This window comes from Rhinolophus hipposideros (genome assembly GCF_964194185.1).
Source record: "Rhinolophus hipposideros genome assembly, chromosome: 19".
NCBI lineage: Eukaryota > Metazoa > Chordata > Mammalia > Chiroptera > Rhinolophidae > Rhinolophus > Rhinolophus hipposideros.
In genome coordinates, this window is record NC_138065.1 from 42,808,900 (window position 1) to 42,821,933 (window position 13,034).

The 13,034-nt window shown below is 46.4% G+C and overlaps 1 protein-coding gene across 1 annotated transcript in view; it reads right to left on the reverse strand.

Annotated features, from left to right (window-relative positions):
- The window catches only part of CACNA1E (calcium voltage-gated channel subunit alpha1 E), a 425,092-nt gene that overhangs the window by 33,833 nt on the left and 378,225 nt on the right, over positions 1-13,034 (reverse strand). The window contains exons 33-38 of the mRNA XM_081024587.1: positions 12,847-13,011; positions 12,118-12,228; positions 8,031-8,114; positions 7,177-7,302; positions 4,078-4,143; positions 203-294 (exon numbers count right to left, since the gene is read on the reverse strand). Coding sequence (XP_080880713.1) covers positions 203-294; positions 4,078-4,143; positions 7,177-7,302; positions 8,031-8,114; positions 12,118-12,228; positions 12,847-13,011 — 644 coding nt within the window. The remainder of the gene's footprint in view (positions 1-202; positions 295-4,077; positions 4,144-7,176; positions 7,303-8,030; positions 8,115-12,117; positions 12,229-12,846; positions 13,012-13,034) is intronic.

The following is a 13,034-nucleotide window of genomic DNA, read 5'->3' on the forward strand; positions in this document are numbered from 1 at the left end:
GTTAATTTGAGTCAGAAAGGCTCTACTGTCGTCTGGTCAGTTTTGCGGAGGCACTGCACCTCCGCCCCCACTCCACTGTACACCCCAACAGGAGCAGAAGAAACAGCATAAAGAGACAAAGGGAAGGGGAGGAGGGGCACACCGACTCTGCTTCCCTCGGCAGGAGGACTCCAGCTACAAGTACAGTTAGGCATCCCGGTACCTGAAGAGGAGCATGAGGGACCCAAAGAAACTCCGGAAGTTGTTGTGCCGGTTGATGTGACTCTCCTCATCCAATTTTATGTTTCCAAACACCTTGAGGAGAAAAAACAACAGGAAGCCACGAGCATTACTGAGCTGTGACGTGCGTCCAGCGTATGGATATTAGATGTACCTGCAGGGTTGCCCAAGTCCACGGGCACGGCTCCTCCTGACACTGAAGCAAATGACGCAAACCCCGAGAGTCTGCTGGAGCCTGTGCTCTGGCCTGATGTGCAGGAGTCAGAGTGTCCAGTGAAGCCAAGAGGACCACAGAAGGCAAGATCTTTGCCCGTTATGCTGCCTGCAGGTAGCTCCTCCCACACCTAGGCTGGCCTTCTTATTTCCATGGTACCTGTCTCCATGGTACTCAAGCCGTCTGTCAAAGACATCACCCCATAACCAGAGCCAGGGAAGAAGCTCCCCGCCTCTTCCTGTCCCAGGTAGTAACGGGATGTCTGTGTTTACAGATGTGATTTATGGCTTGGGAAGATGCTGGCCTGGAATTTGCAAGGAAGTTAGGTCAGAAAAGGCCATGTCTGGCTTCTCTGGATGTGTTCCTGTCCAGAGCATCACATTTGAGAAGGTCGATATGTCTGTGAGCTAGAGTCCCTGAGAATGAATGTACCCACAAAAAGTCCGGGCCAGCGGGATGATGACAGTCAGGGCGGCTGGGTGCTTGGAAAAGGAAAAAGAAAACGGATTTGGGCAGCTCTGGCTAGAGCGTGAATTTACCAATCTGCTATTAGTCGCTGGGCTCAGAATGGGGTCACCACGCAAATTCACATGAAGAAAGAGGGAAAACCCAGAGATCTTCATCCACAGACAGTGACTAATGATGAGCTCTCAGTTGCAGTGCCGCCTGGAGCCAAGGTAGAGCCAGAGTCTCTTTAGATGAGAAGGGTGCCTAACGTACGCACTTTCGTCCCCGTCCATGTTTCCGGTATCAGGATCTAGTCTCAGGAGTCCCTGTTTGTACAGCTGAAGGCGTACAAATCACTTTTCCAGCCATTTGAGACAACTTTCAGCCTATCTTTAACATGTTTCAGTTTATTTAATATATGCTAAATGGAACACAGTTTTCCCCCTAACAGTTTTCAGAATGTGCAACTGAGGAACAATCTCTGCCTCCAGTTATTTTGTTCAAATAACTCCCACTGACACCTGCTTTGGGAATTTGTTCCTAACGTTTTTCAAAACCCAAGCACTACTTGTTTCTCAGGGAGAAAGAAGAGGGCGGAGCTACGCAGCACTAGGGAGGAAGATAAGAAGGAACCTGTGAGATGTGTTCAGCAGATACTAGATGGGCTCCAAACAGACCAACAGTAGCATTGAAAATAATCCCAAATGATCAAATCTAGTTCTGGACACCCCACAAGGAAACTGGCATATAGCCTTACCTGTGTTCACATCTCTTGATTTTCATCCTCTTGGTTCAGAATCCACGATCTATCCCTGATTCATCACATACACAAAACTTCCAGTGTTTTTTTCTCCCTAGGACACGCTTGAAGCCATCATTAGTTGTCCTCATTATGATTTTCTCAAACACCTTATTCAATCATGAACTAGCTGGAGGGCCCTGTGATTTTGCATGAGGTATGTATGGAAGAGCCAAAGAAACTGAAGCTATATTGAATATACTCTAAGATAATTTTCAAGCCCAAAATGTATATTTATTGTGAAGGTGGTCTTTAAATGTTTTTCACTTTTTTTTTTTTAGCTTTGTACTTAGCGCTTGTCACAAACCAAAATCTCTCACACATCAAAAGGGTATAGAAGAGAAAGAAGGGATAATGAGGTCCATCAGAAAATTTACTGAAAGCATAGGTTTAAATCCATCTTCACTGGCACTCACAGAACTTGAGAACTAGAAAGGACCCATGAAGCTATCTATCCAACTCCTCTATTGTACTGGTGAGGGTGCTAAGGCCCACAGAGGTTCAGTGACTTTGCCCAAGCTTGCACAGCTGATCAGTGGCAGAGCTGAGGCTGAAAGCCTCACCTCTAAGGACCTGGGGCCCAGGGCTCTTTTCCATACTCAGCAAGTTACTCCTTCCTTCCAAATCTGCAGATTCCTCTGCCAAGCTCTCTTCTTCCAAGATGACTCTGAAAGTTCAGAATAACAGTTCTCATAGATAACATCTTGCGGTTATTTATAGCTTTCCAGTGCTTTGTCTACTGCCCCTTTGCCTTTCTGTTTGCATGGATCCCTCTGATTTGTTATAACTATGAGATGCAATCTTTCTAGTTAAAAGCTGAGAGAGAGAGAGAGAGAGAGAGAGAGAGAGAGAGAGAGAGAGAGAGAGAGAGAGAGAGAGAGAGAGAGGAGGGGAAGGGGTAAGAGTATCCATCTAGCACAGTGTCTGGCACACTCAGGAATTCAAGTTATGGCGAACAGCTTTATCATCATTTTCCGTATTATTAGTAACAAGTTAATACTGGAGATGGTGTAATTCTAGTTTATTGTGCTTGAAAATTAAAAAGCAAAAATGCATAAGCACAAAAAAACTTAATCATGTTTCAGTGGGCTGTTCGAGAACATTTTAATTCTAGAATCAAATGTTTGAGAGCTAGAAGGCACTTCATAGAAGTCACCAAGCCAATCTTAAAACTTTGGCTGGGATTCAGCTTTCAACACACTCAGACATCGTCATTCAATCTCTCCTGAAATGTCCTCTGTGAAGGAGAACGCATTTCTTCTCAACCAAGTCACACCTTTTGACACTTGACATTCTACTGTATTTTTGGCGAATAAACTACCTAGTAATGGGATTAGAAGAAGTACAGGCAAAAGAGCAAAAGAAGAGACTTTCGGAGATGCTATTTATGGAAAGGGCTGCTGACGCAGCCAGCCTGGGAGCTGTGTCCAATGGCTCCAGACGGCAGGTACCATTCAGAAGACAGCTGGCAGTCCAAAGGTGGCCAAACTGCCTGACTTCCACTTGCCTAATTCTAGGCTGGGGTTTACTCTCCTTTATCTCCAAGTCAGAAAGTCAGCCTCCCCTAAACAAGCAGAAAGCCTCTGTATCTGACTGGGTGGGTTCGTGGGCTATACTGCTGGCTGTTTTCAGTAGGAGCCCACCCACCACAAATGACAGTTGCCTTTGAAAGATCTTTTGGCCTCTTCTGCTCAGTGGCCCTCTGGCTACCTGCATAAACATTCAAGGTGGGAACCTGATCCACTTCCCAATTCCAAAACTGGAAAGGCTGTGGTAACTCAACTGTCCGGCAAGCTGCATGGCCCTTACAGTAACTGACTTTGGGACATACACTGGAAATTCACTGGAATGTGGCTTTTGGGTCTTCCTAGAATTGGGCATGCTGCCAGGAACTCTACAAGTTGTTCCCAATGGTGCATCTTAGGGCATAATTCTCAGCCATTCAAGATGAACTCGGATACATTTAGTGTTGCCTTATACAGGAGAACAACTATATGACTTTTTTCAGACCAAGTTCAAATATGAGAGATTCCAAACAACAGATCGTAATAAACCTTGCCCACTACTTAGTCTCATGGGCGACCCCTCTGGTTAAGAACAATGGCGCCATCTTTGCTGTAGTTCTGTGGCCACGCCCACAGAAGTCCAGCTTGGCATCGGTCAGCCCCATAGTCTAATAATCTCACAGGAAGCCCGTGAATAGCATCTGGGCGACCTGCCTTGGGGAGCCCGGCACATGGGCAAGTGCCAAGGTCACATTGCAACAAGATCCTGGGAGCGAGCCCCTGGGCAAGAAGGGTTCTTTAAAGCACCCTCAGTCCTGTTTGCTCACGCTGTTGAGCCAGAGATCATTTGGGCAACAACTGTCCCCAACCAGGCCCCTGATGGACCAGCTCACCTGCATCCCAATGATGGCATAGATGAAGAAAAGCATGGCGATCAAAAGGCAGACATAGGGGAGGGCCTGGAAGGAAAGCAGAGATATGACCGTGAATTCAAAGGCAGACAGCTCCCAGGTTCGACCACCTGCCCTCATGGGCAGCACAGGAACTCTTGCCCTGAGGCTGACTTATACAGACATTCCTAGGACTGTTTCCTGGGGCAGCTCTGGTTTGGGGTGCAGACGTCCACGTCCTCTGACAGATATGTATGCTGTTGGCTACAGAGTGGCTTGTACTTTACTTTCTGCCAAGAATATTCCCTCACCCAGAAGTGTGGCCCAGATCTCCAGGGAGAACTGGGAAAATTTCCTGGGCCTGGGACTCATCCCACTTTGCATGCGGAATATTAATAACCTGGGCAATCATGATGCAAATTACACAGCAAGCATCCAGCTTTGTCTCTTGAATCCCCGTATTGCCCCCTCCCACGCCCTCACTCAATGTGAAGCCCATGCGGAGAATCTGTAAGCAAAGCAAATGGGGTCTCATTTTGTTTGTCAGTTCTTAGAAAGCTCCTTCATCTTCTGATAAAACACCTTTTCCCAGTGTTTAAGCCTGCTGACATTTCACTATGAGTCATGCAATAGCCCCAATATCTTTTAAGTGTTAGCTACCACCGCACCCTGCCACGAAGCCAGGCGGCACAAAATCCTGTACTGTGCAAGCTAACCGCCGCTTTGAGATAACGTTTCAATTATGATGGTGAGGCGGGCAAGGAACAGAGAGGTAAGGCAGGAAACTGCTCTTGGGGGTTGGGGGAGGACACACACATAGGACAGTTTGGTTTTGGGGACAGGGTGGGCATTGTATTTTTGGGGTCATCTTGGTGCTGACATGGAAGTCCCTCTTCTTTACCATGCAGAAAGCTCCCAGGAAGACAGTACAATTGTGTGTCGCTACCGTATCTTGAGTGTGGACAGCACGGCTCCCAGGGGATCAATTAAAGGCTTTCAGACTGCATGAGCAGGGCAAAGCTTATCAACAGAGCTAACTGAATGAAGAGCCCTGGGAGACTTCTGCAACTTGGGTGAAGGGTAACATGAAAACACAGCTGAAAGTTGGTGGGAGAGCCCCTCTCCAATGAAGTGCTGACTTGCCAGACCTGTGGGCACAATGGCTGCATTTTGAGGGGCCCTGTGAAGGCTCCCTCTGCGGAAAGGGAGCAGGTATCTTGCCACCTGGGGCGCTGCTACCTTTTACTACCTTCCATATTGACCTCCTGCCCTTATTCTCCCTTCTGCACCCCAATGTCTCCAATCCCTAGCTCATCTCTCCTTACCCCTAGAACTTTAGGGAAAGGACCAAAGATTCTTTCTGATCTTTTTTTTATCATGTTATAAATTTCAACACAAAATAAGGGAAGAGAGGGAAGAACTGAGTAGGGGTCCCTGAGTAGGGGTGGAGAACTGGGTGGTGCTCAGAGCTGGGGTGGGGTTGGGGTGGGGACAGGCAGTGATCATGCTTTTTAAAATGTGTGGCCAGCACCAGCCTTTGTGTGTCAACATCAAGAAAACGACTTCTAAGCTGTGGCCCAGCTCTGTTCTAAAAAGGAAACACCTATCTATCACAGTGTCACCTGGAGACAGAGTCACTTGTTTTCACAGTTCTCTGTGTATTCACTGGGATCAGCCAGCCACATGGCCATCAGTTTTTGACAGGCTTTTCCTTTGTCCTCAATAGTAACCCTTTTTACAGAGAACTGGTACTCACGATGATACGACAGGTTGACACATATTTTTTTAAGAGGTTCGCGAACAACGGGAGCTTGTTGGGCAGGCCTCTAAAAAAAGATTTTAAGAGCATCTGGTTTGAAGTTCTAAATCCGAATTCACTGGAAACTCAGACGGTAAATTCTTGCTAAGGTTTCAGATGTCTCCCCTGCCATTTAGCTTTGGAAAAATGGTTTTCCAAAGGACTCTGTGGGAGTTCTCACACCAAACAATTACTCTGGGTACGATAAAAGTGTCCAGGCCGCTCTGCGGGGCCTGAAAAGCCTTAGAACTGGTGTCATATCTCAAACGCCAAGTCCCTGATGGACACGTAAATCAGTAACGATGGCGTGGGCTGAACTCCCTTTCAAAATGATGAGAAACCACAAGTTCACTTCTTTATGCTAATTTGTAATTTAAAAATACAAATAATTAAAATAAAGAAGGCAAATCTTTGATTTCTCATCTTTGAATCACTTAATATCATCAAGTCTATTTTTAAAACATAGTCGTTTTAAACACTCCTCTTTTGGAAGAGGAAAACAGTAAGCATTTGGACAGCATTTAGGTCCCCAGAACCTTACGAATAACTAATTATGGTATTCGCTGGAACCTGAAGATATTGAAATATGCTTAGAAAACTCCTTTTACTGGAAGGGCCTGCCAGTAAAGTGGGCCTCGGGTATTGATTTTTAACTTACATTGATCACATGTACACCTGTGTACGTTCCCACGTGATCGCTCAAAAGCAGCTCACTGTGTTAACCTTGCCAGACACCCTATTAGTTGGTAGGGCACAGAGGTGACCATTAATTAGCATGCTGTACACTCAGGGGTTCAGGAGACACACACCGATGAAGACGTGGTGGGACAGGTATGAGTCATCTTGCTATAAAACACAACTCAAGGAGTCCTATGAAAAACTGTTACGTGGAATAAAGCCACTGCCGCATCCCTGAAGACGCAGAGGGCATGCGACTCCAGGTGGCTGGCTCTATAAGAACAGGATGGCGCGGGGTGTTTCAGAATGCCTTGGGAGGGAGCACATCCCATCAAACAAGCCCCGCTGCCTCAGTGGACACACAAGATAACTGAGTTATCGAGTTGAGATGTTTTTCTAGAATGAGATTCAATCCAGTCAGACATGAGCTGACCACCGCCCAGTCGAGCTGGGCTGTAACTAAGAACGGTCGTACATACTGAATGCTTCTGACAAATGCCACGTCTACTAGCTTCAGTGTCCCAGAGGTGAAGGGACTTGTGCGATGGTGCCATGTTACCTGGCTGCGCTGCCTGCTATGACAGGGCCACCTCAACCATCAGAGAGGAGGAGCTGGTACCTCTTACCTTAAAGGACTGCACGAAGGTCCAAAGTAAAATACGGATGGTGTAGCCCTGACGCAGAAGCTTGATGAGGCGGGCGGCTCGAAAGAGCTTCAGAAAGCTCATGTTGAAGCCACTGGTGTTCACTAGCTGATGGAACAAGCACAAACATGTAATTAGTGACATTAGAGTTATTTAGAAAATTTAAGCACTAGTATTGGCGTATTTATCCCTTGTTCAGATCATGGAAGTAGACGTGGATCCTGTCTTGCTTTTAACCCCATCCCCAACTGATGGACAAGTGAGGACCATGTCGCTAAGCCTTCCCAGGCCTGCCTTCTATTCCCATGGTGGAGGGTATGGAAGTTCCCCAGAAGGGTACACTGCATACATCCCTAGTCTGTGGCCCTAACTTGGCACTTAGATGCCAACAGAGCAGATCTAATGATCCCTTCCACCCATGACAGCCCTCCAATATTCACAGAGAATTGTGATGAGCTCTCCAAGTCTTCTTTGGGATGAACGATTCAGGTCTAATGACTTTGAGGGCACAGACACGGGGCCTCTTTTGTGTCTCTCCAAGAATCCAGCATAACACCTTGCACACCAGATCTCTTCTGGCACCCTCTATTCACTCCACGTATCCACAGAGATGTGTGCTATTTGAGTCATGCCAATGAAACAAAGCATTCACGAGAGCCAGCAGCCTCCAATGTTGGCGCATTCTGGCGAAAGCTCAGGAGGGAAGAAGCCAACTCCGAACATCCGGAGGGCTACACATTTGGTTTGATGAGTTAAAAATGGAATGAAGGTGCAGCGGGTTTCTTTACTGCTACTTCAGAGCCAAGATGAAAGATAAGACTCTACGAGCCATTCACCTTACTGTCTGTCAGAATGATTTCCGTGATACTGCCGATCACAGTGATGAAGTCAAAGATATTCCAGGTGTCTCGGAAATAGTTCTGCCAAGTGAATTCAGTCATGGGAGCATCCGGAAGAGGAGGAAAAGAAAACAGGGAAGAAAATAAAAATGGAGGAAAGACATGTTTCATTACACAACATTGTCACTTAGGGTTAAAAACTTGTCATTCAGGTACAAGTTCATTCTAACTTTGGCTTCCATTTCCTATTTCTAACCGGAAGTGTTATTTCTCCTTTATTGATTTGGGAATTTCTCACTTGGGAAGAAGGTCCATCACTATTTGAAGACCTTGATTTTGAAGGTGTCACTCAAAAAGCTCATAGAAGAAAGAGATTTGTGGCTAAGAACGTTATAAAGTCCAAAAAAGAGAGATAATCATTGTCACCTACAAGACAATACAATTATTTGTAATATTAACCTAAGGTTTTCCACAACTATAACTTTTTAAATTATCCATATTGTATCATGTGATCCTGTAAATATACACTTCTGACTTTCAGTTATCAATAAGTCACAGAGACGTCCTACGTGACTAAAGATCAAAGATGTGCCAAAAATCTCCATGAACTCCATCGAGCCTTTTCTAACCAGCTACTGATTGACACTAGGACTTCCTAATTCCCTCCTTTCTCTGCTCTAACTTTTGAGGAGGCATAATGAAATAAAATACAAGGAAGCAGTAATGAGTGAGCTGAAGGAAATGAAGGAGGAATAAAGGACCTGGAAAATCCACCAACCAGATAACACTCTGCTTAATAGAGAGAGTGGGCTATGTGCCCATCTCCGGGGCTCAGGTGAATGCAGGCCTTGGACTAGATTCCTTAAAAGAAACAGGACACGAGTCTCCCCAAAGTCACCTGCTTGCCTGTGGGCAGCACCTCCCATAAGAGACTCAGAGCCCTGCAGAAGTGCACCCCCCATCCCCCACAACTGACATCAGTGAGTCCTTCCCATGTGTGCCCGATACTGGTCCCGGCCCTTGGCATTCATTCAAATTCATTTATTCCTCCCATGGAGCCTAGAGGTAGGTCTGACAATTAAGCTCATGAACTTGTTGCAACGATGTTGCTTAACCTTTTTTAATATCGGAGGGATTATTCATTATTAATTTGTACCAACTGAACAAACAGTTAATCAAGTTTACTATTTGGAAGTGCTGAAAAGGCTGCGTGAAAACATTAGATGACCTGAACTTTTCTCCAACAATTCATGGCTCTTGCATCACGACAATGCACCAGCTCACATGGTCTGTGAGGGAGTTTTTAGCCAGTAAACAAATCACTGTTTTGGAAGACCCTCCCTACTCACCTGATCTGGCCCCCAATGACTTCTTTCTTTACCCGAAGACAAAGGAAGACATTTTGATGACATTCAGGACATCAACTGTAATATGATGACAGCTCTGATGGCCATTCCAGAAAGAGTTTCAAAATTGCTTTGAAGGGTTGATTAGGCGCTGGTGTTGGTGCATAGCTTCCCAAGGGGAGTACTTTGAAGGTGACCGTAGTGATATTCAGCAATGGGGTATGGAGCACTTTTTCTAGGATGAGTTCTCGAACTTAATTGTCATACCTTGTACGTTCATAAGCTATTGAGTGGTAGGGTTGGCAAGGAGAGTGGGGAGAGATATGCAGTAAAGAGAGAGAAGGAGTGCAGGGAGAGAAGCCACATTTAATGAACACCTACTCACAACTAGATGTCTTAGGTGCCTTGGGCACACTGCCTGATTGGCTACACCCAATGCGCATCTAAGGCTATAAGGCAGCTGTTGTTACCTTCATTTTATGAATGAGAAAAGTGAGGCTTAGAGAGCATGTCTGATTCCAAAGCCACAGGTACCTGCCAGGTAGAGAAACCGAGGCTCACAGCTTCACAATCGCACTTTCCATGAACAATACCTACTCCTTCAAATTGAGTCTCTGAACTCCTCCATTCTCAGGGCTGCCCTGCTTTCAATGCGGGGTGACCTTCCTAATTCTTGGATAGGCCCCAATGTAGCAGAGAGAATGAGAAGATGGAGGGCCTGGGTCCCAGGGTAGGATGCTTTCTAATACCATGTGGCATACAGCAGAATAATGTAGGACAGACTCGTTGTGGGTACAGTGTGGGTTTTCAAGGCAGACAGGCCAGGAGCTGCACACTGGCTCTGCCTTTCTGTAACCTGGCGCGAAGTATTGAATTTTCCTGAGCCCTGCGTTTTCCTGACAATTGCCTACCTAAGGGAGCTTTGTGAAGCTAAAATGAGTAATACGTAAAGTGTTTGGTACTTAATAGACAACCAACGTATGCTCATTCGCTCCTTCTTTTTCCTTCTCCCTTTTTTTGTTTTTTAAATTTCCATTACTCTTTCCAATTCTATGGCTGGCCTCTTATCATGTGACCTTTAAAAAGCTATGTAATTTTTCTGAACTTCAATTTCCTCATTTAAATGAATGACAATAATGACAGTGATGATACGTGCCATGCTTGTTTTAGAGTCATTGAGAAGATTTGACAAAACAGTACACAGTAGGGTATTCTGAAAACCTACCCTGTACTCTCTCAGCGTAAAGATGTATTAGAGACTAGTGGTGCCGTTTAGATTATGAAAATGCCTCTAGACCTTGACTGTAAACATGGAGGTGAGGGGGGGAAGGAGGCAAGCTTTGGGGCCGAATCATCTGTTTAAGCTTGTGATTATGAATCCAGCATCCACCATAATTAGACACATAACGGGGGACTTGGGAGCTACTAGACGGCTGCTATGTTTCACTGCATTTTGCATCACAGACGGTGCCAGTACCACATGCAAGTAATCAATATGCACAGGAAAACTTACCCGTGTGGCACCACTTCTCCCTCACCCAGCTCACCTTGCTCAGGGCTGGACTGTATTATCCAGACATCTTTGCTGGTGGTAGTTTCTTTTTACTCTTTCATTTCCCCCAAGTCTCAAAACACTCAAAAGGGAGTCAAGCAAACAACAAAACAGCCCCCTGCAATGGGCTCCTTTCAACTCGCCTCCCCAATCCATCAAATTAATGACTTTTCAAAGAACCATGAGGAGAGTAAAAGCAACACTCGCGATGATGAAGCCGCTACCAGACAAACCCTTCTTTTGGATAACCAGCGAAGTTTCTCCTCTTGTAGGGAAAGCCATATACTTACATAATTCAGCACGGTCGCTCACACACTAAATAAGTGTGAACCAGCTGTCAAGTGGTTTCATCTGCACCCCACTGGTCTCCCTGTATACGCTGAAGCGAGGCGGGGGTGCAGAGAGGACTATTTTGTTTACAGGGCACTGAAGCAAAGGGCTAGGTTTGCTTAACACTCTTGAGAGCAGATGCAAAAATCTGCCAATTATAATTAGTCGTTGAGGAGTAAAAGGAGGACTCATGCCAGAAAGCTCATCCCAACCCTCCCCAAACCCGATTCCAGAATACACACATATCTATCTCTATTTATCTGTCTCCCTGCTCCCCCGACACACACACACACACACACACACACACACACACACTTTAAAGGTCATTAGCCTTTGTAAGTTTAAGTAATAAAGTAATAAACATTTATTTTTGTTGGCAGAAACTACTCTTCATGCAACTAAAGGATAATTTGGTAAAATCTATAACCTGCTATGTTAGAGGCCAAGAGGGACAGATCTTTCCTCATTTGAGTTATGAAATGTTATGCCTTTTACCAGTAAACAAGCCCTGAAGATGTATTAGTCCAATCCTTGTTTTGCTCCAAATGACATATAAACTGCAGTGCTAACGAGACCCAATACAATTGTCACCACTGACAGAATCTGACAGGACCAGAGCTGATGGACAGATGAGTGTGGCGCTGGGGTTTCCTTTGCCCTCTCTCCTAACACCCTCACCCATCGCCTCGTCTCTACGGCAGTTTACTGGCAGTCAAAAGGAGCCCACAATCAGACGGGGAGGTACAGGAACCATTTCTGAAGAGCGCTAATCACCCTCCTGCCGACAAACGCTGCGTGCACCCCAAAGGAAGGGCAGACAAGCGTGATGTGATGCAGGACAGGGTCCATGACGTACCAAGAAGCCAAATGCGATGACCTTCAGGACACACTCCAGGGAGAACACCACAGTGAAGGCAATGTTCAGGTACTTGAGGGCCAGTTCATACGTACAGGGAGCAGAGTAGTACTGCCAGGAAGGGAAAAGAGGAGAGAAAGAACCAAACCCTTAAGGTGAGAGGTGTATTCTGTGTCAGCGAGGCTGGCCATCTCTCATCCCTGCCCTCGGGGGACACTCTGGTGCGTGGTATCGGAGAGACGGACATGGAAGACTGGACAGCATACCCTGTGTGGCAGAACAAAACAAAACAGAGGGACACACAGACCGTGCCCCCAAGGCTGCTCATGAGCCACGCAGCCAGCCTTCCTTGAGACGAAGACGGGCAGGGCAGAAACATTTTCCAGAGTTCTTTACTTGCCCATTGAGTATTACATAAGATCAAATCTCTTCTAACACTCCTTTAGAACACCATGGTCACCTCTACCCCTGGACAGAGCTACCCTTGTCTGCATCTCACTGCCATCACCACCTTCCATCTTGGGAGCTACTGCATTTTGCCCGGAAGACCCAGAGACTGAGCTGTTGGATAAGATCAAAAAGAGATTCCAAGATGGAAAAGGAGGTAAAGAGGCAGCAGACTGGGAAGGTGGGCTGTTTTCCCAGGGTCCTGGGCGTCCGAGCAAGCGCTCTGGGAGGGGACAGTCCCCGAGGTTGGGCCCGTGCCGGAGCCTCGGCCACCACCCTCACCTTCATCATCAGCACGACGGTGTTCAAGGCGATCATGGCCATGATGGTGTACTCGAAGGACGGCGACACCACAAAGTGCCACACGCGGTACTGGAAGGTGTGCCTGTTCTGCGGCATGTAGCGGGTCAGGGGCTTGGCACTGATGGCGAAGTCAATACACGCCCTCTGCGGAAAGTCACGGGGGGGTC